Here is a 22,953-nt window from a genome sequence, read left to right as displayed (position 1 = left end):
GCACACGCCTTTAATCCCAGCATTCGGGAGGCAGAGGCAGGTGGATCTCTGTGAGTTTGAGGCTAGCCTGGGCTACAGAGTGAGTTCCGGGACAGGCTCCAAAGCTACACAGAGAAACCCTGTCTTGAAAAACCAAACCAACCAAACAAATAAATAAATAACTAAATAAAATAAAAATAAATACATAAATAAAAAAGACTATGTCTTCATTAACCTCATCAGGATTTTATATATATATATATATTGACAGAGTCTCACTGTGTTGTCCTGGCTGGCCTGGAACTCACTTTATAAACCAGGCTGGCCTTGAACTCACAGAGATGCACTTGCCTCTGCCTCTCAAGTGCTAGGATTAGATGTAGGTCACATGGCTTTATATATATTTCTGTTAAAAAGTGTTCCAGTTATATACCTCATTCAGGAGTTGGGGGTTTAGCTCAGTGGTAGAGCGCTTGCCTAGCAAGCACAAGGCCCAGGTTTGATCCTCAGCTCAAATATATATATATACCTCATTCAGGAAGGAAAAGTCGACAGGATAGAGAGTTATGCTTCACAGTTAAGATCCTCTGTGAGTAAGACAGGTTGAGAAACACCAGTCTGAAAATTTCCCAAACCCCCAATTTTCTGACTGCCATCATGATACCATAAATAGAAAACTCTGCATGCACTGAGAACCTGTTTCATGAGCAAAATTATGAAAACTTTCTGTCTCTCTGTATGTATATATGTATGTGCATCTGTTTGTGTGTGTGTGTTATTGTGAAACCATTGTGATCTCATCCCCCAAATATTTTCTTATACATATACAAATGTTCCATGACTCCCCAAATCCAAATTTCAAAACAGTTTTATCCCAAGAGGCTTGGACGAAGAATATCCAACCTGAGTTATCCTGTACATAACAGGAGCTGGTTAGACATAACCTGACTAGACAAATTAATTAATGATTTTGCAATGTAACAGACCGATTGAACAGCAAATAACAGTAAAAACCAGTCCTGCACGATTCCATGCACAATGTAAGCTGATTTGAAGGAGGAGGCAAAGGTATAGAACGGATGGGGCACTACCTAGCCCAAACACCTCATAGAAAGGGCACCTACCACACAGGTGAGTGTACTATCAGGAAAGGATTTCCCATGGCTGCTGAGCCACTGGACCCCAGAGCCAGCATACAGATGCTTGACTATCCCCTACTCGGGAGGCAACAGTAATGGGTACAATGAAGATCCTTGGCAAAAGCTCTGGCATGTCACTGGGATTGTCTTTGCAACTGTATACTTGATGGTCCCTATCTTCCAGCTTTAAATTGCTGTAGGTTATTGTTTTCTACTCTATGGTCAACACAGGGAGAAGATTCCTTAGGATGCAATCACTCCATTTCCTTTAGATTAGGATTTCAAAATACATCAGCCAAGAAAAACAAGAAGAGACAGACATAAAGCAAGAACGGCAAAACCCATTTAGCCTGAGCATGGGAGTTACTATGCTAGTCTCTCTACTGTTGGGTATTGTTTTTATTTTATTTTTTTTCCCCTGAGACAGAGTTTCTCTTTTGTAGCCCTGGCTGTCCTAGAACTCTCTCTGTAGACCAGGCTGGCCTCGAACTAACAAAGATCCTCCTGCCCCTGCCTCCTAAATGCTGGGATTAAAGGTGTGCGCCTGTTGGGTATTCTTAATATTTATCACTGAAATACCTTTTCAAGTGGGGATATAGTTCAGTTAGCCAAGTTTGTCTGGGGTGCATGTGGCCCTGGACTTGATCCCTGGCACCATGTAACCAGTTGTGGTAGCACACACTAATAATCTTAGCACTCAGGATGCAGGGGTAGGAGGATCAGAAGAACAAAGGCACCCTAGATTATATAGCCTGAGCTACATGCGACCCTATGTCCAAAACAAAACACATGTTCTCTGTGAAAGGAACGGGCCTCACCTGGTTATCCATGTCTTTGATGACCAGCAGAACAGGACTATCTAAAGATGCTGATTTCCTATAGAGGGTTTTCAAGCTTGTTCCATGCTCTAATGTGCTGTAGGCCAGTCTCCATGGGTAGCCTTGTACCCTGGCTGGAAGGCGTCGGGCCAGCTGCCGGTTCAAGGAAGGAAATACAAAGAGACATCTTCACCACTCATCAGTCATGAACCTGTGCATTAAATAAGTTCCTGTGACTCAAACTAAAGAATCATGTACTTACAGTTTGACCTGTTTTGCCCTGGCAAAAACATTTGCTACCACTGGCCAAGAAAGAGAAGGGAAATCTGGATGCTGTTTCCCTTGGCCAGGAGGCTGCCCAGGAGATTCTGCCCTCACTCACAGCCTGACTCTGGGTTTCTATGTCATCATGCAGTCCTGTGTTTCTCACTGATAAGATACATACGTGGAGAAACGTCTTCTTAAGCAGATTTATGGTAATTTGAATGTCGCAGGAATGTCTTACACAAACCAGTTGAGCTATGTCACTGGGTGATTGTGTGGTACATCACAGAGCAAAGTGTCCCTATTAGTGCATGACTGTACATTTGACAACTCCCAAGATCAAGTTGGCCAAAGGGGTATTTAACTAGATATATTCTTTTCCTTATAATTCAATCTGGCTTTTTATCATTTTATATTTTTCCAGCTGTTTTAAGTTTGTATAGGTTTAAAGCTGCTACAGTGTCCTAGAGACCAAGGAAAAGTGTTTCCTAAGAGAGTTCAGAGGGTCTTTCTCCACCTTATTCCTGTATCTTTCATTTAGTATATTTAGTTTCAGCTTAGCTGCCATAAATACTAATAAAGAGTATCTCTCCAAGAAACGTTATCGAAGCAGTTATGAAATGCAATGTATTCGAGCATCGGAAGTCAGCCTCAGTTAAGGTTTTGAAAATTCAGCTTCCTAAGCTAACTGGTGAAGAGAGTAAGAGATTCCATATTCATGTAGTAAGCACATCCTATCTCACAAAATTCAAGTAGCAGACTTTTTAACAAAGACGAAGCACACACAGGTAAGTCTATAGGAAGGACATCTTTCCTTGGAGACAGGTGGTGTGTTCATCACAAAACAAGGAAGTTCATGTGCTTTATTATTATTTTTTAAAATAAGCCTAATAAATTAAAGCCACATATACTAGCTAGGATAAAGTTAGATCCTTTTTAGGTGCATTAGGACTACGGGAGATCTCTTCCATTTTTTTATGTTAAGAAATGGCCTTCTCTTTGGGTTTGGAAGGAGGATGTTGAGATCTTGTCAGCTCCCCACATTTCCCAGGAAGGCCGTGCGGAAGGCTGCTGTGACTTTTCCTAAGTGGAGAAGGGATACTGGTTATGGCTAGGCTTGGTGCCTCCACTTGTTCACCTGGCCATGGGCAAGGGACACTTTTTGAGACCTGCAAGACACCAGTGCTCAGTCTGTGAAGAACCCACCTGCTCAATGTGCATGTTCTCCAGGAGCGCGCTGTGGGGTTGCAGGATGGGCAGTCCCTCTTCCTCCTCCTCCTCCTCCTCTTCCTCCTCATAGTAACTGCAAGTGCTCTTCCTGCGTTTTGCCTCTTCAACAGTGATAATCTGAAGCGACAAAAACCACCCAGTGTAGAAGACGAGATGTGCTTTCCCCCAAACCACCCCAGCACACAGCTGACTGGAAAGATAGAATGTCGGGTATCAGGAGGCAAACAGAAAAGGGCTTTGGGGTGGAAATGACTAAGTTTCAAATGCAGAACAAATGCAGAATTTGAACCATGACAGCTGAGCATTTAGTATGCATGGTTAAAGTCTCAAGCTTTTCAGCTTTTCTCCTGCCCTTGCTCGCTCAGAACCGTACGACTCCACACACAATTTACAACGTGGAAAACACGTAAGTCAGGCTCTTTTAGCCTGTGTGTGTACACATTTAAACTGTAAAGGAAATAATCAGAGATCCTTCACACAGTCTATAAATAGGGAGTTGGGAGCGATAAAGGTAGTTTTTAATCAGGCTTCCTGGTTGTGTATATAGCAACCAAGACTAATAGAAATAATGAATGATAACCGACACCAGAGGCAAACAGGAGACACGGGGAGCTTCACTCTAAATTACAACGAGGCTATGATTTATTCTACACAATTCACAATGATCAAACATTTCCCTTCTAAATTGAAAGACATTATATCATACACATCTATTATTTAAATACAGTTGGGTTTATGAACTACCAAAGTCCTCACCTTAAAAACAACATTTTGTCCCCCTTAACTTCTCACTAAATCTCTGCATGATTTTGAAACACTTAAGTGGTAGCTAACTGTAAAATGCCCAGGTACAGTAGTATCGACAGCTGTTATTAAAGAGGAAAGGCATCTAATTTACATTTAGTGAAAGTTGTCAGGTAACACATTGTTTGGCTTTCAAAATGCACAACGACATGTACAAATTATTCATCTTCTGAGCCCAATTTTGGGTAGGAAAATACACTCATGTATTTTCCTATCTTCTGATGGAGAAGTTATAGACACACTTTCAAAGACTCACAAACCTAACATTTTATGCGTATTAAACAAAACACTTCATTTTGTTTCTATTTTCTAACTCCACAAATTATCAACAGTTCACAATGAGGCCGTGGAAGGAAAAAAGTCAAGTACGGATTTTGGATTTCAGAAAGAGAGGGCAGTAACCTCCACAGCAGATAAGAAGAACACGCTCCGGGATTTCAGAACACATGGCAGGGACAGAGCACCTAGCTTCCCGACACCGGACACATTCCCACCTACCTTCACAAAAGGCTCTTGGTCAGGCCTGGCACAATAGAAAATCTGGATGTCCAGGGGCAGTCTTCTGCCTCTCATTTTGCTGGGAGAGAAGATTGTGGCTACTTGAGAGAGGAACCGGTCTTTCTCTGGCTGCCTGCACACCAGCCACAGACTGCCAGGCTGAGCTACACTCTTTCTCAGTGTCTAGCTTCCTGCATGATTGAGTTTCTGTTTCCCTCAGGAGGGGGTTCAACGTTTCTACAGGAACACACCCAAATTAGGATTTAGAGCAGGCACACTTCCTGTCAGGCAGAGCGGGAGTATGTAAAATGACACTTTCACCTTTGAAACCCGCGTCCCAACAGTACAATAAAACCCCATTGTTCCAGGGTTGTTGTTTTTTTTTCCCCTCTCTTCCTGAAAAAACTCTTCATCCTTATGCCCTCCGGGTAGGTAACTAAACTGTGCTCATCCTGTCTCTTCAGGGTTTTCTTTCAGCTCCTTCTTTAAGGCTAAACCTCCATTTTAAATGCGGTGTGTCGGTTCTCAGCATCAGTTTGAATCTTAAAAACAAAAGGAGCCTTTAACAGAGGTAGGTAGGCTCAGGTCTACGCTACTTTTAGAGTCTGTTGGCATGGAACACTTGGAAGGGTGGGGGGCACATCTGAATTACAGGAGGCTGTGAATGATGCCATCTTACGCACAGTTTGACAAAACAGGTAGCAATGTACAGTTTACCATTTCCCACTATAGACTGCGCCTTAGTGACTGATAAGCCTCCTGGGGTCCTCCTTTGTTCCTCAGATCAGATGGCAGGCTTGGAAAGAAATGCTGATCTGCATCAGATCAGTTTCCACCTGTCTTTTCACCTGGGTTACTCCTCCCCACTGCTGGTGACTTGCAGTCCCAGGGGCTGCTGAAGGCTCAGGGTCCCGGGGTAGGTTATAAATTGTACTCTGGCAGATGGTGGACACTGCAGGTCAGTCAAGACCGACCCTCCATGCAGACGTCTAACAATCTAGGGCAGAACCACTTGGATTCTGTGCCGAGGAGAAGCAACTTTTTCAGCACCTAGCATTTCATGATAGATCACATTAATTAGGTGCTTCCTGGATGCTGGAGAGTGCCAACATTTATTAGGCGCTTCCTCATTCTAGGGAGTGCCGGGTGCTTTGCCAGGCACAGGGACACAAAGCAGTCCATAGTGTCTATGGATGACTGACAGAAGATGAAATATAAACAAACAGATGCCATCACATGCAATAAAGAAGCTGAAAGCTCTTGAGGCTCAAAGGAGGTTGGGGACACGTGGTGTGTCTTGAGAAGACTTATTCACAAGGGAGAGGGTGGTTCCATCTGTGAGCAGGGTGGGGTCTGGAGAGATATGCCAGGTGCAGGGTGAAGCAAGAACACGGACATGGGCTCTAGGTTCATGATGGCTGAAGGACAAACAGCCAATGAAGAGATGAGAGAGACGGGGAAGATCTGGAGAAGTGAAGAACTTTATCTCTTAAAGGAGTCTTGTCTCATAGGAGAATAGTTCTAAAACCTAGCTGTTTTTCCTATTCATTTTAGAGCTTTAAAAATACAGATTCTAGCTGGGCAGCAGTGGTGCACGCCTTTAATCCCAGCAATCGCGAGGCAGAGCCAGGTAGATCTCTGTGAGTTCGAGCCCAGCCTGGTCTACAGCGTGGGATCCAGGACAGGCACCAAAACTACACAGAGAAACCCTGTCTGGAAAAACCAACCCTCCTTCCTGCCACCCCCACAACAACAACAACAACAAAAACAAAACAAAAACAAAACAAAACAAAAAAAACCCAAACCCAAACAGATTCTAACATTCTTCCTATAGACTTACTAAAACAAAGTTTTCAGAGGTAAGGGTCTAGGATTCAACTTAAAAAAAAATCTAGAAGGCTTGAGATATGGCTCTGTGTCTAAGAACATTTCCCGTGAAAGCATTGACACCTGAATTCAGATCCCAGTACCTGTAAAAGGCCAGGCATGGCCACTTGAAGGCCTATCACCCCAGCACTTTGGAGGGTAGAAGCAGGAGGATTTAACATTCAGTAAACTCAATGTTCAATGAGAGACCCCGTCTCAAAGGAATAAGGTAGACAATGACATACAGCATCCTCTGCTGACCTTCTCAAGCATGCACAAGGGCATGTACACTAGCGCACACATGTTAGCATATATCATACCTCACTCCCCCCTACACACACAGAGACAATTCCCTTCCCTGAAATCCCCAAGTGGCTATTCCAGTGATGGGCAAGGTGGCTAACAATTACTATAGGCCATGGAGTGGAAGAATGGGGACATGGTACTGAGAGCTTCAGACCTGAGAGTGTAGGAATACACTTGTGTATTGAAATGGCAAGTTAGATAGACAATACATACAATACATACCTAAGGCCTTTGAATATGATGAAGGAAATCTCAGAAATCACAATAGTGATGGGAAAATTATTATTAGAAATACTACTTATCATATGTATATATATATATATATATCAACTACATGACTACCTATATATTAAAAAGAAATCTAGAAAAAGAAACAAAAGCCACAGACAAAATTAAAAGATGAACAGTAGCAACAAAATAACTTTATGGTTGGGGGTCAGCACAACATGAGGAACTGTATTAAAGGACTGCAGCGTCAGGAAGGTGGAGAACCACTGCTCTAGGGAAATGGGTTGTGAAAAAACGAGAAGAGGAAAGAAACTCACAAGTGGCTAACTGGAGCATAAGTATGCTCATTTTTGGCTCAGCAATAGTCAAGTAAATAAAATTTAAACTACAGGATAGCATTACTCACTTTCCAATTTAACAAGCATGCTGAGGAAAAAGAAAAAAATGGAATAATATTGACAATCCTTCCTGCCGGCAGAGTGACAGTGGGAACTCCTTCACACTGCTGGCAAGTTCAGTTGGAGACACACAAAACTCAGGAGCATTAGAAATCTACTGTCCTTATACCTCCTAATTTCACATCCGGGAAATGAAATAATTAAGGCAGATCTTCTCATTCTTGGGGTATTCTTGTGAAATGATTGAGACAACATAATGATTCAAGTGGGAAACTTAAAAATAAATTATAATAGAAAAATACTAGGAACTAGTTGGAGGATGGTGATGCATGGTTGTATCTGTAATTAGAGCACTTGAGAGCCTGAAGCAGAAAATGTTGAGTTTGAGGCCAGGCTGAACTAGAGAGAGCTCCAGGCCTGCCTAGACCTATCTAAAACAAACAAACAACAAACAAACAAACAAAGGCAACCATTAAAACTGAGGGTCTCAAAAACTGAAAACAATTCTTATATTATGTCAGATGGGAAAAGCCATATACAAATTACATAGAACATAATCTTTTTGTTGAATGAAAAGGAGGACCCATCTCCCTCAATAGCTACAAGGCCCCCAAACTAAAGAGAAAATAAAGTCCAAAGAAATATATAAAAGTTTTTTGTTTGTTTGTTTTTTGAGACAGGGTTTCTCTGTGTAGCTTTGTGCCTTTCCTGGAACTCACTTGGTAGCCCAGGCTGGCCTTGAACTCACAAAGATCCACCTGCCTCTGCCTCCCGAGTGCTGGGATTAAAGGCGTGTGCCACAACCACCCGGCAGAAATATATAAAAGTAATAAGTATAACTGGACTTTTTTTTTTTTTAACTTTCTGCACTCTGCTTTTCAAGTTTTTACAATAGGCATGCATTGCATTTATAAAACAAAGACGTGAGGTGTGTTTGAAGATCTTGAATATAGGTGATGATAGACAGGTAGATGGGTTGGGGCTGGAGTCCAAACAAGGTGCAGAAATCCCAACTGGATAAGGAGGGATTGGCTAGGGAGAGTCGTGGATGGCTCTGCAGTATTTAAAAGCAGAGTTAATGGGATTCTGACTGGAGATGAGCTGCCTAGTCAAGATGATGAAAGAGAAGGATGTAGTATTACATCTGAGGTTGTGGCTTGGACACCACTAAGATATAAATAAGGAAGCAGGAACGAGAATTTTGGAGGACAATGAGTTATTCTGGATATGCTGAAGATTAAAAGCCTGTTATCCTATGGAAGTCCACAATTCTCCTTCATAACCATGAAGCTGAGATGGGGTGTTTTTCACACACACACACACACACACACACACACACACACACACACACACACACAGGAGATTAAAGGAGAAGAGATTTTTTTCCTATATTTTTTTTCCTTAAAACACCAAGGCAACACCATATCCTGGTGAAAGATAAGGAGCCAGGCAGGCAGCGGAAAGTCTTTAAAGACACATTAGATAGAAAGCTGTGGCTGATAAAACAGAAGTCGGCCTTAGAAAGGAAAAGAGCCTTTTCCCACTGAGCCAGAAATTAAGAATGTAATAATTGATACTTTAAAAATGCAGGAGACAGAGTATCAGAAAGTAAATCTGTCCAATTCTTTTTTCATACAGTAAAAGACAGACCAAACTCTGGGATGCGTGGATGCTGAAGTGGGCAAGGGAGCTTAGGAAGAACGGTGAGAGGTTTGAAAAGGGAAAGATTTCTAGTTATGAGTGAGGGAGGACCGACCCAGATGGACTCAAAACCATCCATACCATCTTGGTACCATTCTCCTTGGTTTTTGGCTTTTGCTTTGTTTTGTCCTTTGAGATGAGCCCAAGCTATGCTGCCTAGGTGGATCCCAAATTCTTGGACTCAAGGGACCCTTCAGTCTTTCTTTGCCTGTGGAGGGGTAGGATGCCAGTATGTGCGACCATGCCTGGTTTTGGTTGTTAGGTTTTCTGTGCTAATGCCTGACCACCTAGGACAAGAGCAAGTATGAGGGTGCACCCCCCCCAGGAATATAACCGTCTAGATGGGTATGATGGATGACCACTAAATAATCCATGTGCCTTGATAAGTGATAGTGGGAGTGTCCCTGAATTCATTAGCCATCTAACTAATATAAAAGGATAGAAATGCCTTGGGGGGGGGTCCAAGATAGGTATAGAACAGGATGGAGTCAAAGGACCAGACTCCAGAGAGATCCATGAAGACAAAAAACAGGCTTAAAGGCAGGAAGGAGTGACAGACATACTCCTTTTTGTCCCGCCATCTGCCATCTCAGTTCTGTAAGCTTATTACACACAGAGATCTATCTTATGTATCTTTTTACTTCCACCACTTCCCACAAGAGGTACTTGATGCATGATGGTCTGATTGGATAAACGGAACTTAGGGTTGGCAAACGGCAGCTGCCAGTCAAATCAAGTTTATCAACCATTTTTATATGGCACAGGAGGCAAAGTTTCAAAATGTATTTTTAAGTGGTTAGAAAAATTTTAAAAAAAGAATACTATCAGCTCTTCATAGTTGTTGGACTCTGAACACAAGACCCTTTTGTCTGTGTTTGGCATTTTAGGGGTCATGACAGCCTATCCCCCTACTCAGGTGTTTACCTCCCAGCTCTTGGTGGTCGGCTCACTGAAGAAATTGTCAATCATGTTCAGTTCTTCTTTCTCTACCACCACAAAGCCTTGTTCCTTGGCGTCTTTCCCATAGACATCCGGAGACCATTGAACAAAGAAAGTGTACAAGTGGTCCACCCTGGAAAACATGTTCGTGATACACGTTAACGCCAAGTCCACGCTCCTGGCACGCATCAAGAGTGCCTTGAGTACCTGCAACAGCCCTTTCCTGCTTGGCAAACTGTTTCACTGAGTAGGAAATTCCCCCACTGTCAAGGTTGTCTTTGTGAATGGCTTCAGAAATCAAAATCAGAAAATAAGAACCCACAAAGCAAAAGCCCACCAGCACCAACCATGACTGAAACGGCCTCACTCTGAAAGAAAGATCCAGAGATGGAAAACCCCAACGACATGTTACACCAAATGTTTCTTCTTTGCTGACTTTCACTTATGAGATACACACTCATTGACAGAAAAAAATATTGTTGACCTGAGGCTTTAACCAGGAACAAAGGGCAAACTAGAGTCCAAAGAGTCTTTCTATAGCACAAGATACATGATATACAATTTTTATAAAACACTTCTGACAACTAGAACAAGTAGTTATCAGGAGCAAAACTGTTTTACCATGGGGAAGAGACTTATCGTCTGTGGCACAGGCATGTCCCTTGCTTCCAGTTTCTATTTAGGACACAAATTTCTGAAGCAGATCTCTGGCAATGATCAATAAAGAAATGGCTAGCTGTTCAGTAGACATGGAGGCTCACAGTATCACCACCCCCAGTATCCACTCTGCATGGACCAGCCACAAGCACTACGTCCTTTATCTGTATTCATGATAGTGGGGGAAGGGGCAAGGGCAATAGGGAGGAGGAGCCCCTGCTTCTTAAAATCCCTTATCATTACAAAACAATTCCAATTTGAGGTGACCGTTTGGAAGAATGTCAATTTATCATTACTTTTTAAGGAGCTTTGATTGTTTCAAAATACTTTCACAAGATGGATAAGAGTAAAACAATACAATCCCCACTTCAGTTCTGATCAAACTGCCTTAGGCTCCCACCTCCCTATCTGCTCTTGTCTAGATGTTTACTTGGGTAATACAAAGTTTCCTTTGTAATGGGAGCCAAGACATAACTGCATTTATGTAACATTATATAATAACGCATTTACTGCGTTACTAGTCTTTGTATGCATCTTTAATGACTACATTGGACAAAAATTAATGAGCCACACCAACCTGCATTTCTACATTGTCAGGATGCTAGCTTATGGATTTCTTTCATTATATAAATAATGTGAGGAAACCTGCAGTCTATATCTTGTACCATCTTTTAAGTTATTTTCTCAAGATGAAGCCCAAGGGCAGGTTTTTACAGCTCCAGATTGATCCTGCCAAGTTGATTTCGAAAGGCTGACACTGGCAATTTGGCTTCTGAGCTTCCCACAGCTTTATCCTTTCTCTCTCTCTCTCTCTCTCTCTCTCTCTCTCTCTCTCTCTCTCTCTCTTTAAAATGAGCTTATGTGGGCTACAAAGATAGCTCAGTAGATACAGGAGCCTGCCACCAAACCTAATAAAACGAGTTCAATCCCCAGGACACACATGATGATAGAAGGGAACCAATCTTCCCCGGGGCCCCTGTACTATGACTCCTACCTGTTCCTAGGCAATTGTGCCACCTCCCAACACACAACACTAATACACAACTTACCAAATTTTAATGAGATTGCAATATTTAAACTTCATCCTACTCAATGTGCATTTCTTTAAGGTTGAACATGTTTCAGTGTTTTCTTTCTGGTGGGAGGCATTTTTTTAAGACTTGGTTATTTGTAATTTGTGGTATGAATTTTTTTCTTTAGAACTTTTGGGAGCCTTTATGTCAGTGGTTCTCAGCCTTCCTAATGCTGCCACCCTTTAATACAGTTCCTGATATTGTGGTGACCCCCTACCACAAAATTATTTTCATTGCTACTTCATAACTGTAATTCGGCTACTATTATGAACCACAATGTAAATATCTATGTTTTCTAGTGGTCTTAGGTGAGCCCTGTGAAAGGGTCACCTGACCCCCAGGTTGAGAACCCCTGCTTTATGTACTATAAATATCAACCACCACTGTGTTTCTAAGCCGCTTCGTCCCTTCTTACAGCAATTGTGTCTTTCTCCTAAAACTGGTACAGCCAGTGGGTGTGTATGTGTGTGTGTGTGTATATATATATGTTAATTTACATGTATTTATTTTTATTTTATGTGTATGTATGGGTATTTTGCCTATAATATATATGTCTATGTACCAGGTATATGTAGTGTCCATGGAAGCCAGAAAAGAGTGTTGGACCCTCTGATACTGTTGTTACAGATAGTTGCTAGTGGTCATGTGGGAACTGGGAATTGAACCTGCATTGCTGAGCCATCTCTCCAGCCCCAGTTTTTATATAGTTTAAAGATGCATTCCTGTTAGATTTCTCCTTCAAAAAACAGAAAGTTGTCACTTAAGATGAGGTTATGAAGTATGTCTGTGCCTGGGTATTTTGCAATGCTGATATTGCCATTAAAACAAATATGGATATTGATATATTCTCCTGTTCAAGAGTACAGTGGTTAGGCTGTTGTTTGACTTGGTCACCACATGCAGGTTTGGGTCAAACACTACCCTCCATTTGCTATGTAAGTAATAGTTTACAGATGTGGTTCGTGTTTAAACCATCAACTTCAGTAAAGACGATTGCTCTAGAATGTAGATGGGCCTTGTCCGATCAGTTGAGGTTCTTAAGACAGAGTGAGGTACCCCAAGGGAAGAAGGAATTCTACCATTCAACTGCTTTAGACTTCTTTGTATATCAACTCTTCTCTGGGGCTCCAGCCTGCTGGTCTCCCATGAAAGTTCAGGCTTGCCAGTCATAGTAAAACCTAAGCCAAGCCTTTAAGAAAAAAAAATCCATGCATATATGATATACATTCCATTTATTTTCTTTTAGAGAAATACAAAAGCTACTTTGAAGAGCTACCAAGTTGGTGCCTGAAATGCTTCCCGCCAAGGAAGACAATGGGTGGGACAAAGATATTGTCTATCATACATCTTTTTCTGAATTTGGGGATATGGAACAATTTTTTTTAGAATTCAAATACAAAAATATATACTTAAAGCTTGGTATGGTGGCACTGCCTTTAATTCCGGCTTTTGAATGAAAGAGGCAGGTACATTTCTGTAAGTTTTAGGCCAGTCTGGTCTACACAGCAAGTTCCAGGACAGCCAGAGTTACACGGTAAACTCCATTTAAAAATAAAAACCAAAACCAACTAAACAAACAAAAATTTTCACTTAAAATGATAAGAAATTTACCAACATTTATTTTATTGATCTTAACCATTCTGATGAATGTAAGATGAAATCTCTTAAGTACTTTTGATTTGCATTTTCCTGCTGACTATTGTTGAATTTTCTCTCTCTCTTTTTTTTCTTTTTGGTGTTTCAACACGGGGTTTCTCTGCCTAGTCCTGGCTGTCCTGAAAGTCACTCTGTAGCCCAGGCTGGCCTTGAACACATAGAGATCCACCTGCCTCTGCCTGCCATGTGCTGAGATTAAAGGCATGCACCACCACCACCTGACTTTTTAAAAAGTGTTTCATAGCCATTTTGAGATTTTTCTCTGTTGAAAATTCTTTAGACCTATACTCCATTTTAAATTGGGTTATAAAACTTAGTGTTCTGAGTTCTTTACATATTGTCGGTATCACTCCTCTATTGGATGTGTAATTTTGTAAAAAACAAAACAACCCCAAAAAACAAAACCCTTTCCCCATGCTATAGGCTGCCACACTGTCCAACTGACAGTGTCCTTTGCTGTACAGAAGTTTTGTGGTTTCAGGAGATCCCATTTATTAACTGTTGATCTTAGTGTCTGTGCTACTGGTGTTCTATTCAGGAAGTTGTCTCCTGTGCCAATGCTGTCAAAGGTATTTCCCACTTTGCCGCCTTCTCCTTTCAGTGTATCTGGTTTAGTGTTGAGGTCTTTGGTCCTTTTGGAGTTGAGTTTTGGGCGGGGTTTATAGATATGACTCACTTGCATTCTTCTACCTGCAGCCAACCCATTTGACCAGCACCATTTATTGAAGGTGCTGTCTTTTTCCAATATGTATTTCTGCTTCTTTCTCAAAAATTAAATGTCTCTCTGTGTGTGGATTTATGTTTGGGTCTTCAATTTGATTCCAGTGTTTTTGTGCCAATACCATGCTTTAAAAAAAAAAATGACTATAACTCTAAAGTACAATTTGAGTTCAGGAATGGTAAGTAATACTTCCAGCAGTTCTTTTTATCATTCAGACTGTTTTCGTTATAGCTATGCTGGGATTTTTTGTTTTGTTTTTGTTTGTGTGTGTGTGTGTGTGTGTGTGTGTGTGTGTGTGTTTCCATGTGAAGTGAAAAATTGTTCATTCAAGTTCTGTGAAGAATTTTGTTGGAGTTTTGATGGGATTTCAGTTAATTTGTAGATTGCTTTTGGTAGGATGGTCATTTTACTATATTAATCCTACTGATGCATGAGCATCCAATCTTCTGATATCTTCTTCAATTTCCTTCTTCAACACTTGAAAGTTTTTATAATACAGGTCTTTCTATTACTCAGAGTTACCCCATGATATTCTATTTTATTTGAGGTTATAGTGAAGGGTGTTGTTTTCTTGATCTCTTTCTCAGTCCCTTTGTCATTTATATATAGGAAGTCTACTGATCTTTTGTGAATTAATTTTATAACCAGCTACTTCTCCGAAAGTGATTGTGAAATGTAGATGTTTGCTGGTGAAAGTTTTAGGTTCACTTACGTATACTATCATATCTACAAATAAAGATACTTGGACTTCTCTCCTTCCTATCTCTATCCCCTTCACTTCCTTCAGTTGTCTTATTGCTCTAGCTAAGACTGCAGGTTCTATATTGAATAGGTATGGGGAGAGTGGACAGCCTTGTCTTGTTCCTGATTTTAGTGGAAATGTTATGAGTTTCTATCCATTAAAGTTGATGTTGGCTATGGGCTTACTGTAAACTGACTTTATTATGCTGAGGTATGTCCCTGTATCCCTAATCTCTTAAGGACATTTTTTTTTTATAAGAGGGTGTTGGATTTTGTCAAAAGCCTTTTATGTATCTAATGAGATGATCATGTGGTTTTTTTACTTTCAGTTTGTTTATATGGTGGACTCCATTTATTCATTTATGTATGTTGAACCATCACATTTCTGGTATTTGGATATTCCCCCTCTCCTCTTCTCCTTAATTTGGCTAGGGGGTTTGTCAATATTGTTGATTTTCTCAAAGAACCAACTCTTGGTTTCATTCTTTGTTTCTTCTGAGTTGGGTGAAATATTCCATAAATATATTAGGTCTATTTGGTTTATAATGTCAGTTCACTCCAGTTCTTCTCTGTTTAGTTTTTGTTTAGATGACCTGTCTGTTGGCGAGAGTGGGGTGTGAGGCTGAGTATGTGATTTAAGCTGTAGTAGTGTTTCTTTTTGACCTTGTGTTTGGTGCAAAGATGTTGCAATGTCCTCTTGGTGGACTTTTTCCTTTGGTGAGTATGTAGTGTCTGTCTCTATCTCTTCTGATTAGTTTTGATTTGAAGTCTGTTTTGTCAGATATTAAAATGGCTACAACAGCTTGTTTCTTGAGTTCATTTACTTGAAATATCTTTTTCCATTCTTTTACCTGGAAGTGATGGCTATCCTTGATGTTGAGGTGTGTTTCTTCCATTCAGTAGAAGGATGGATCTTTTTTTCACATCTTTTCTTTTAACTTTTATTGATTCTCTGTGGATTTCACATCATGCATCCCAATCCTACTTATCTCCCTGTTCCCTCACATCCATCCTGTCCTTGCAACCTCCCCCAAAACAAATTTAAAAGAAAAACAAAAAACCAAACCAAACAAACAAAACAAAGCAAAACAAAAGTGAAAAAAAAAAAAAAAGGAAGAAAGAATCTCGTCATGGAAGCTGTAGTGTGGCCTGTTGAGGAAAATAGTTTACCCTTTAGTCTACTCATCAAGTGTTCATTGCTATGAGTCATTGGTCTGGCTCAAGGCCACTGCTTTCTGATATACTATTGATAATAGGCTCTCACCGGGGCTCCCCTTGGATATTCTGTTGTCCTCTGTCATGGAGACCCTACAGTTTTGGATCTGTCGGTTTGTCCCCTTCACATGCTCCAACAGTTCATAGATGAGGCGAATGTTGGGATGGGCTAACTCATACCACTGGTTCTGGGCTTGGATGGAAGCTGGGTTGGTCAGCTCACCAGCTTGCTTTTCCTCATTGTCACTACCCACTACCTGGGCGAGCTCTCTAGCACTGCCTTGGCTAGCTCACCCAATGCAGCCTACAGCAAGGAGCAGGGCCAGTTCTCCTGCTCCTGGGTCCTCAAAACCAGCTCACCCACATTCACATAACCAGGGAGAGCTCTACTGTTTTGCCCAGGTGAAGTGTAGTCCCCCCCTCTCCCAATTGATGTAGGGAGCTTATGGGGGGGGGTCAGCTCTCCTGCTCTCATGCCTTCAGGACTGGATCACCTGCCCCCCCCCCCCACACACACAACAAGGTCAGCTGTAGTGTGATGCCGAGGTGGGGTGTAAAGTCAGCTCTCCTGTGTGCTACAGCTGGTGAGGGGCAGGGCTAGTTCTCTTGCTCTCTTGATTCAGGGGCCTATTCTCTCACCTGCTGCAGGTAACAATGGGTAGGTTGGGGTATCTTTCCCTCACTCATGACTCTGTGTCTTTTTTATTGGCTAAATGAAACCATTATGTTGTGAGACATCAGAGAGTAGTGTTTGTTGATTCCTGCTATTTTGCTGCTGCCGTGTGTGTGTGTGTGTGTGTGTGTGTGTGTGTGTGTGTGTAAATGGGGGGTGCTAATGTTTTCCTCTTTTGACCTGCTTGTCTGGGGTTATTTATTCCTTGTGTTTTGTTGGGTGTATTTAACCTCTTTAGGTTGGAGTTTTCCTTCTTGTGCCTTGTGTTGGGCTGGATTTATAGGTAGATATTGGTTGAATTTGAATTTATCATGGAGTATCTTATTTTCTCCATCTATTGCCATCGAAAGTTTTACTGAGTGTAGTAGCCTGGACTGGCATCTGTGGTCTCTTTGAGTTTGCAGATCAGCTGCCCAGGCCCTTCTGATTTTCATTGAGAAGTCAAGTATTATTTAATGGGTTTGCCTTTGTATGTTACTTGGCCCCTTTCCCTTGCAGTTTTTAATACTCTTTCTTTATTGCGTACATTTAGTATGTTTTGATTATTATGTGCAGAGGGGAAATTCTTTTCTGGTCCTGTCTATTTGGTGTTCCTTATGCTTCTTATATCCTGAGAGGTATCTTGTTCTTTAGGTTAGGGAAATTTTCTTCTAGGATTTTGTTGAAAATATTTTCTGGGCCGGGCGGTGGTGGTGCACGCCTTTAATCCTAGCACTCAGGAGGCAGAGGCAGATGGATCTCTGTGAGTTCGAGGCCAGCCTGGTCTCCAAAGTGAGTTCCAGGAAAGGCACAAAGCTTCACAGAGAAACCCTGTCTCAAAAAAAAAAAAAAAAAAAAAAAAAAAAAGAAAAGAAAAGAAAAAGAAAAAGAAAATATTTTCTGTGCCTTTGACCTAGGTTTCTTCTTCTTTTTCCCAGTATTCTTAGATTTGGTCTTTTCACAGTGTTCCAGGCTTCCTGGAAGTTTTGTGTCAGGAGTATTTTTAGATTTAACACTTTTCTTGTCTGAGGTATCCATTTCTTCTAGCCTGACTGCAATGTCTGAGGTTCTTTCTTCCATCTCTTGTAATCTATCGGTGAGGTTTGCTTCTATGGTTCCTGTTTGAGTTCTTAAATCTTCTACTTCCAGAAGTCCCACAGTTTTTGCTTTCTTTGTTTTTTTTGTTTTAGCTGAGGACCAAACCCAGGGCCTTGCGCTTACTAGGCAAGCGCTCTACCACTGAGCTAAATCCCCAACCCCAGTTTTTGTTTTCTTTATTGGTTCTATTTTCACTTGTATGTCCTGAACTGCTGTGTTCATTTCCTTCCACTGTTTCTGTTTTGTCTCCATACATTCCTTTAAGGGATTTATTGATTTCCTCTCCGAGGACCTCCATCATATACAGGCTATTTTAAGGTCTCAGGGCCCACTGTGGTAGGGTTGCTGGGCTCTAGTGGAGATGTATTGTCCTGGCCATTATTGATTCTGCATTCATGCAGGCATCTAGGCATCTGGGATGGGGAAGACTGTGATTCTAGATGCTGACACCTGGTCTTGTCTTTGTTAGGTGGATGTCCATTCCTTTGTTTCTGTTGCCCTCTGGTTCTTGGCAGAGCATGGTGGCTGTGTGTTGCCTGGTAGAAAATTCTTCTGAGATGTTGCTAGGTGTTGCTGTTGGCGGTTCTCAGTAAAATGTGTTTCTAGAGATTGGTGGCTGACACTTAAGAATGCAGATGGGCTCAGAGGGGGTGGTGGATAGGTCCTTAGGAGGGAGGAAAGCAGGGTGTTCCACCAGGAGCTACTTAGTCCCTCAGAATGGGGGCAGAGAGTGAAGACAGATACAATGGGTAGTCTGCTACAGAGCTGGGGATGAGATTGGGGAATTGGACCTAAAGAAAAGGAGGGCTGGGCTGGTGGGTTCCCAGGCCCCTGCTGGAGTTGGAGGCTGCGATACAGCCATGAGCTGGCAGAAAGAAGTTTGGAGGGAAACTGTGGATGATCCACTAGAGAAAGGCGCAGGGGAGGAGTAGGGGGAGGGGAGAAGGGGAGGCTGCAACAGGTGATCTGCAACAAGGCTGAGGATGAGACTAGAGGACCAGATTTGGAGGAGAGGAGAAAGAAATAAAGATCTGGTGTTAGCCTAGCTACTTCCCTGGCTAGAGTGGCCAGCTGGTTCCCAGGAAAGATGTGCTGGAGTTGGTGACTGGGATGCTGAGATGAGTGAAGGGAAGATCTGTGTGACCCAATGGAGGAGGGGGCAGAGAGGAAAGGGAGGCAGAGCAGCTGCTCTGGCAAAGATGCGGAGTAAGAACACTCATCCATTGCTAGTAGGACTGTAAATACACAACCACTACAGAAGTCTGTGTGGTGGTTCCTTAGGAAGATGGGAATGGATCGACTTCAATATCCAACTAGATCACACTTGGGTATACACCCAAAGGATGTGTTAAACTACCAGAGACACTTGCTGAACAAAGATGATCTTTGCCGTTGTAGTCATAAAAAAGAGACACTAGAAACAACTTAGATGGCCTTCAACAGATGAATGGTTAAAGAAAATATGGTACAGCTGGGCAGTGGTGGCGCACACCTTTAATCCCACATACTTGGGAGGCAGAAGTAGGTGGATCTCTGTGAGTTTGAGGCCAGCCTGATCCACAGAGTGAGTTTCAGGATAGCCAGGGCTGCACAGAGAAACCCTATCTTGAAAAACAAATGAAAGGAAGGAAGGAAGGAAGGAAGGAAGGAAGGAAGGAAGGAAGGAAGGAAGAGAAACTACAGTATATTTACACAATGGAATACTACTCAGGCATTAAAAAAATGACATCATGAAATTCACAGGTAAATGGGTGGAACTAAAAAACAAAACAAAACAAACCATCCCACCAACTGAGATAACCCGAACCATAAAGACAAATATGGCAAATATGGTATGTATTCACTTATATGTGGATGTTCGCCGCTGTGTTAATGATAGCCAACTTACCAATCCATAGAACCACAGAGGTTAGCTATAGATTAAGGTATTGGGAGAAGGGTGGCAGATAGATCTCCCTTGGAAAGGGAAATAGATGGGTGGTGGGGGTCTAGAACAGGAAGATCAAGTAGAGAGGAGGAGAGAGGAGGGGGATGAGGAGCGAATGCAGGGAGGGACAGACAAAATAAAGGGCCATTGGAGGAGTAGTATGGAAACCTAATGCAGTAGAAGATTCATAAAATATATACAAATATGAAGGTGATCTAAATGAAATCACCAAGTAACAATAACGCTTTTAGTACTAGGATTTGGTTACATCTAATTGAGTTACTGGTCAAAGGGGGTCCCTTGGGAACCACCAAACAACCCAGGCTATTGTCAAGACTAGAAGTTGCTCTCCACAAACTGTCAGCAAGGCCCTATTGCTGAAGACAACACCTCCACACTCATTGAACATGGAGAAGTTGGTGCCTACATAGAGCCTTTGCTCCTACGTGCCAGTGTCTTTAGTACAGGAAGGTACTCTGTAGGCTACCAAAGGGGAAAGGTAAAACTCCATCCCAGCCACAAATTCTTGGATCTACAATGGTGTCCTGCTTGCAAGGTATGCTGGTGCAATGGTGGCACAGAGCTTATGGGAGTAACCAACCAATGTCTGATTTGTCTGAAGCCCTATTCCACAAGATGGAACCCAGACCTGACACTGCTTGGGTGACCAATAACATGAGACTAGCCAGTGATGTAGGGTAAAGCCAAATACTACTGTTCTAAATAAAATAAAATAATAAATAAAGACATAGAAATAAAATGACTCCTAATGACATTCTGCTATACTCAAAGATCAGTGTCTTACTTAGCCATCATCAGAGACAATTTCTCCTCCATCAGATCCCATCCCAAATACAGAGATCCACAGCCAGACATTATCCAGAGAATGAGAAACCTTGGAACATGCAGTCCTAAACAGGTTGTCTCCATCAAAGCCCTCCCTTCAGAGCTTGGGAAACCCTGGAGAAGTAGGGGCAGAAAGATGTACACACACACACACACACACACACACACACACACACACACACACACACACGTTCTCTCTCTCTCTCTCTCTCTCTCTCTCTCTGTCTCAGGTATATATTGTATATATTATGGCTTTCAGTTTTGTGTTTTTATGGGATCCTTGAGTGTTTATAAGAATGAGTCTCTGAGTCTATATGTCTCTTGTTCCTTTTTCTTCTCTTTGTTCTGTTCTATTTCAATATATTAGTTTTATTTTATCTTTCATGATATATTAACTGTTATAATAATCCTTTAGAAGTCTGTTTATTTTCTAATGAGAGACAGAAAGGGAGGTGGGTTTAAATGGGAGGGGAGGTGGGGAAGAACTGAGGGGAGCAGAGGGAGGGGAAACTGCAATCAGGATATATTATGTGAGGGGAAAAAAAGCTAATTTCAATAAAAGAGAAAAAATTTCCCCTATCAATCTCACAGATAAAGGTGATTATTATGAGTATATATTATTATTATTATTATTATTATTTTTTATTCTTCTTTATTTATCTTCCCTTACCAGTATACCAACAGCTTCCTCATTCTTTTATAGCTGCCCAGTACTTTGCCAGTGGAGTTACATAGTTTATATAGCCGTTCTATATAGTTGGACACGTGAGCTTTTTCCCAGACATACTATCACAAATAATGCTATGAGCAATCCACTCCAGATGAGTGTCATTTCACACATGTACAGATAAAGTGTAGGGTGGTTGTCTGCTTAACCTGAAGCATTGCCCTAGGAGGCAGCAGGTAACTGTTAGGTACTTGTCCACTCCCACCCCTCACCCCCCACCCCCAGGGGGACCCCTTAAGACCTGGAATGTGTATGTGCTCACTCTCTTGGCTACCTCGTGGTCTTCGATGTTGGATATTGCTGCTGTGGAAAAGCAGAGTTCTCCAGAGAACCACACTGGACCGCTCCCCACCCCTCCTGGATCCTGCAACCAACTCCCTAATGTTTATTGTGAGTTAACCCAGAATAAGTCCCTTTTGACTATCAGGCCGACTCCGTGGAATTACCACTTTAATAAAGCTGCCATTTATATTCCCAGAACTAGGGTGGAATTGTCTGCCATGCAAGTACTAAGCAGGCTCAACCCTGCTTTGCCTCCAGGAATAGACAAGCTCAGATGTGTTCAGGGTAGTGTGGCTGCAGACTTGGACTGCTCTGAGTCTGCAAAGAAAGAACCTGATGCAATCATACAGACATAATTTTAGAAAACTACATTGCCCTGTGTAGAGATTACATTTCTTTTGTCCCCTGTATCTCCCTACTAGCCGATAATTGAGAAAACATGAAATTAACCACTACTTCAGAGATATTTGATAAGTATATAATTCTCCAAGCTTTCTTCAAAAGTGTTGTTCATCATAAATTTATCTGGAGCAGAGGCATAGTGTAGAACCAAATATACTTTTCTCTAGCTTTTATAAAAGAGCCATATGCCATACAGTACGTGTTCATATCAGGGGGAAAATCCAACGTGCGCAGCACAAATGGCTTCCTGATTACTTGTGGCTGGCTTCTGTGTAAACAGAGGAAAGTGGCTTCAGTACTTGGTATGTGATCTGCCAGGCCTAAGTGTTGCTGGCAGCTGGCCTGCCTGTCACTCACATCTGGCCACAACACTCACAGCCAGGCCCTGATGTTTTCCTGTTGGCCATAGAAAGAATTACAGAGAATGTCAATCACACGAGGATACTCTGGACAAACACAAGAGCATTCTACCGCTGTGTGAACACTGTTAAAAACGTGATTTAGCCACAAAGTGGCCACACGTGTCCATAGTCTTCCCTTTGTTTTCAGGTGAGATGTCCTCAGATGCCTAACCACGGAGGTGATTTGTTTCCTGAGGATGCTTCACCTGGAGCAAGGCACGGCTTCATTTACACCACGGCCAGTTACCTCACTCAAAGATGAACTCTGCAACTCCCTCCTAACACGTCCCCTCCCTTCCATAGACTCTAGTGCTAACAATCAAACCCTATATCAAAATACATTCACAAGGGCAAATCCCGAGAAATGTCCCTATGTGCCTCCCAA

At 42.0% G+C, this 22,953-nt stretch overlaps 1 protein-coding gene across 4 annotated transcripts in view; it reads right to left on the bottom strand.

Moving 5' to 3' along the window:
- The window catches only part of Ncoa7 (nuclear receptor coactivator 7), a 148,624-nt gene that overhangs the window by 6,658 nt on the left and 119,013 nt on the right, over nucleotides 1–22,953 (bottom strand). For all 4 annotated transcript variants that reach the window (XM_036168822.1, XM_036168821.1, XM_036168824.1 and 1 more), the window contains exons 11-13: nucleotides 10,156–10,303; nucleotides 3,407–3,547; nucleotides 1,937–2,089 (exon numbers count right to left, since the gene is read on the bottom strand). In XM_036168822.1, the coding sequence (XP_036024715.1) occupies nucleotides 1,937–2,089; nucleotides 3,407–3,547; nucleotides 10,156–10,303 (442 nt within the window). The remainder of the gene's footprint in view (nucleotides 1–1,936; nucleotides 2,090–3,406; nucleotides 3,548–10,155; nucleotides 10,304–22,953) is intronic.

Source organism: Onychomys torridus, chromosome 19 (genome assembly GCF_903995425.1).
Source record: "Onychomys torridus chromosome 19, mOncTor1.1, whole genome shotgun sequence".
In the NCBI taxonomy this organism is placed as follows: Eukaryota; Metazoa; Chordata; class Mammalia; order Rodentia; family Cricetidae; genus Onychomys; species Onychomys torridus.
This window is presented reverse-complemented; position numbering and strand designations above follow the sequence as displayed.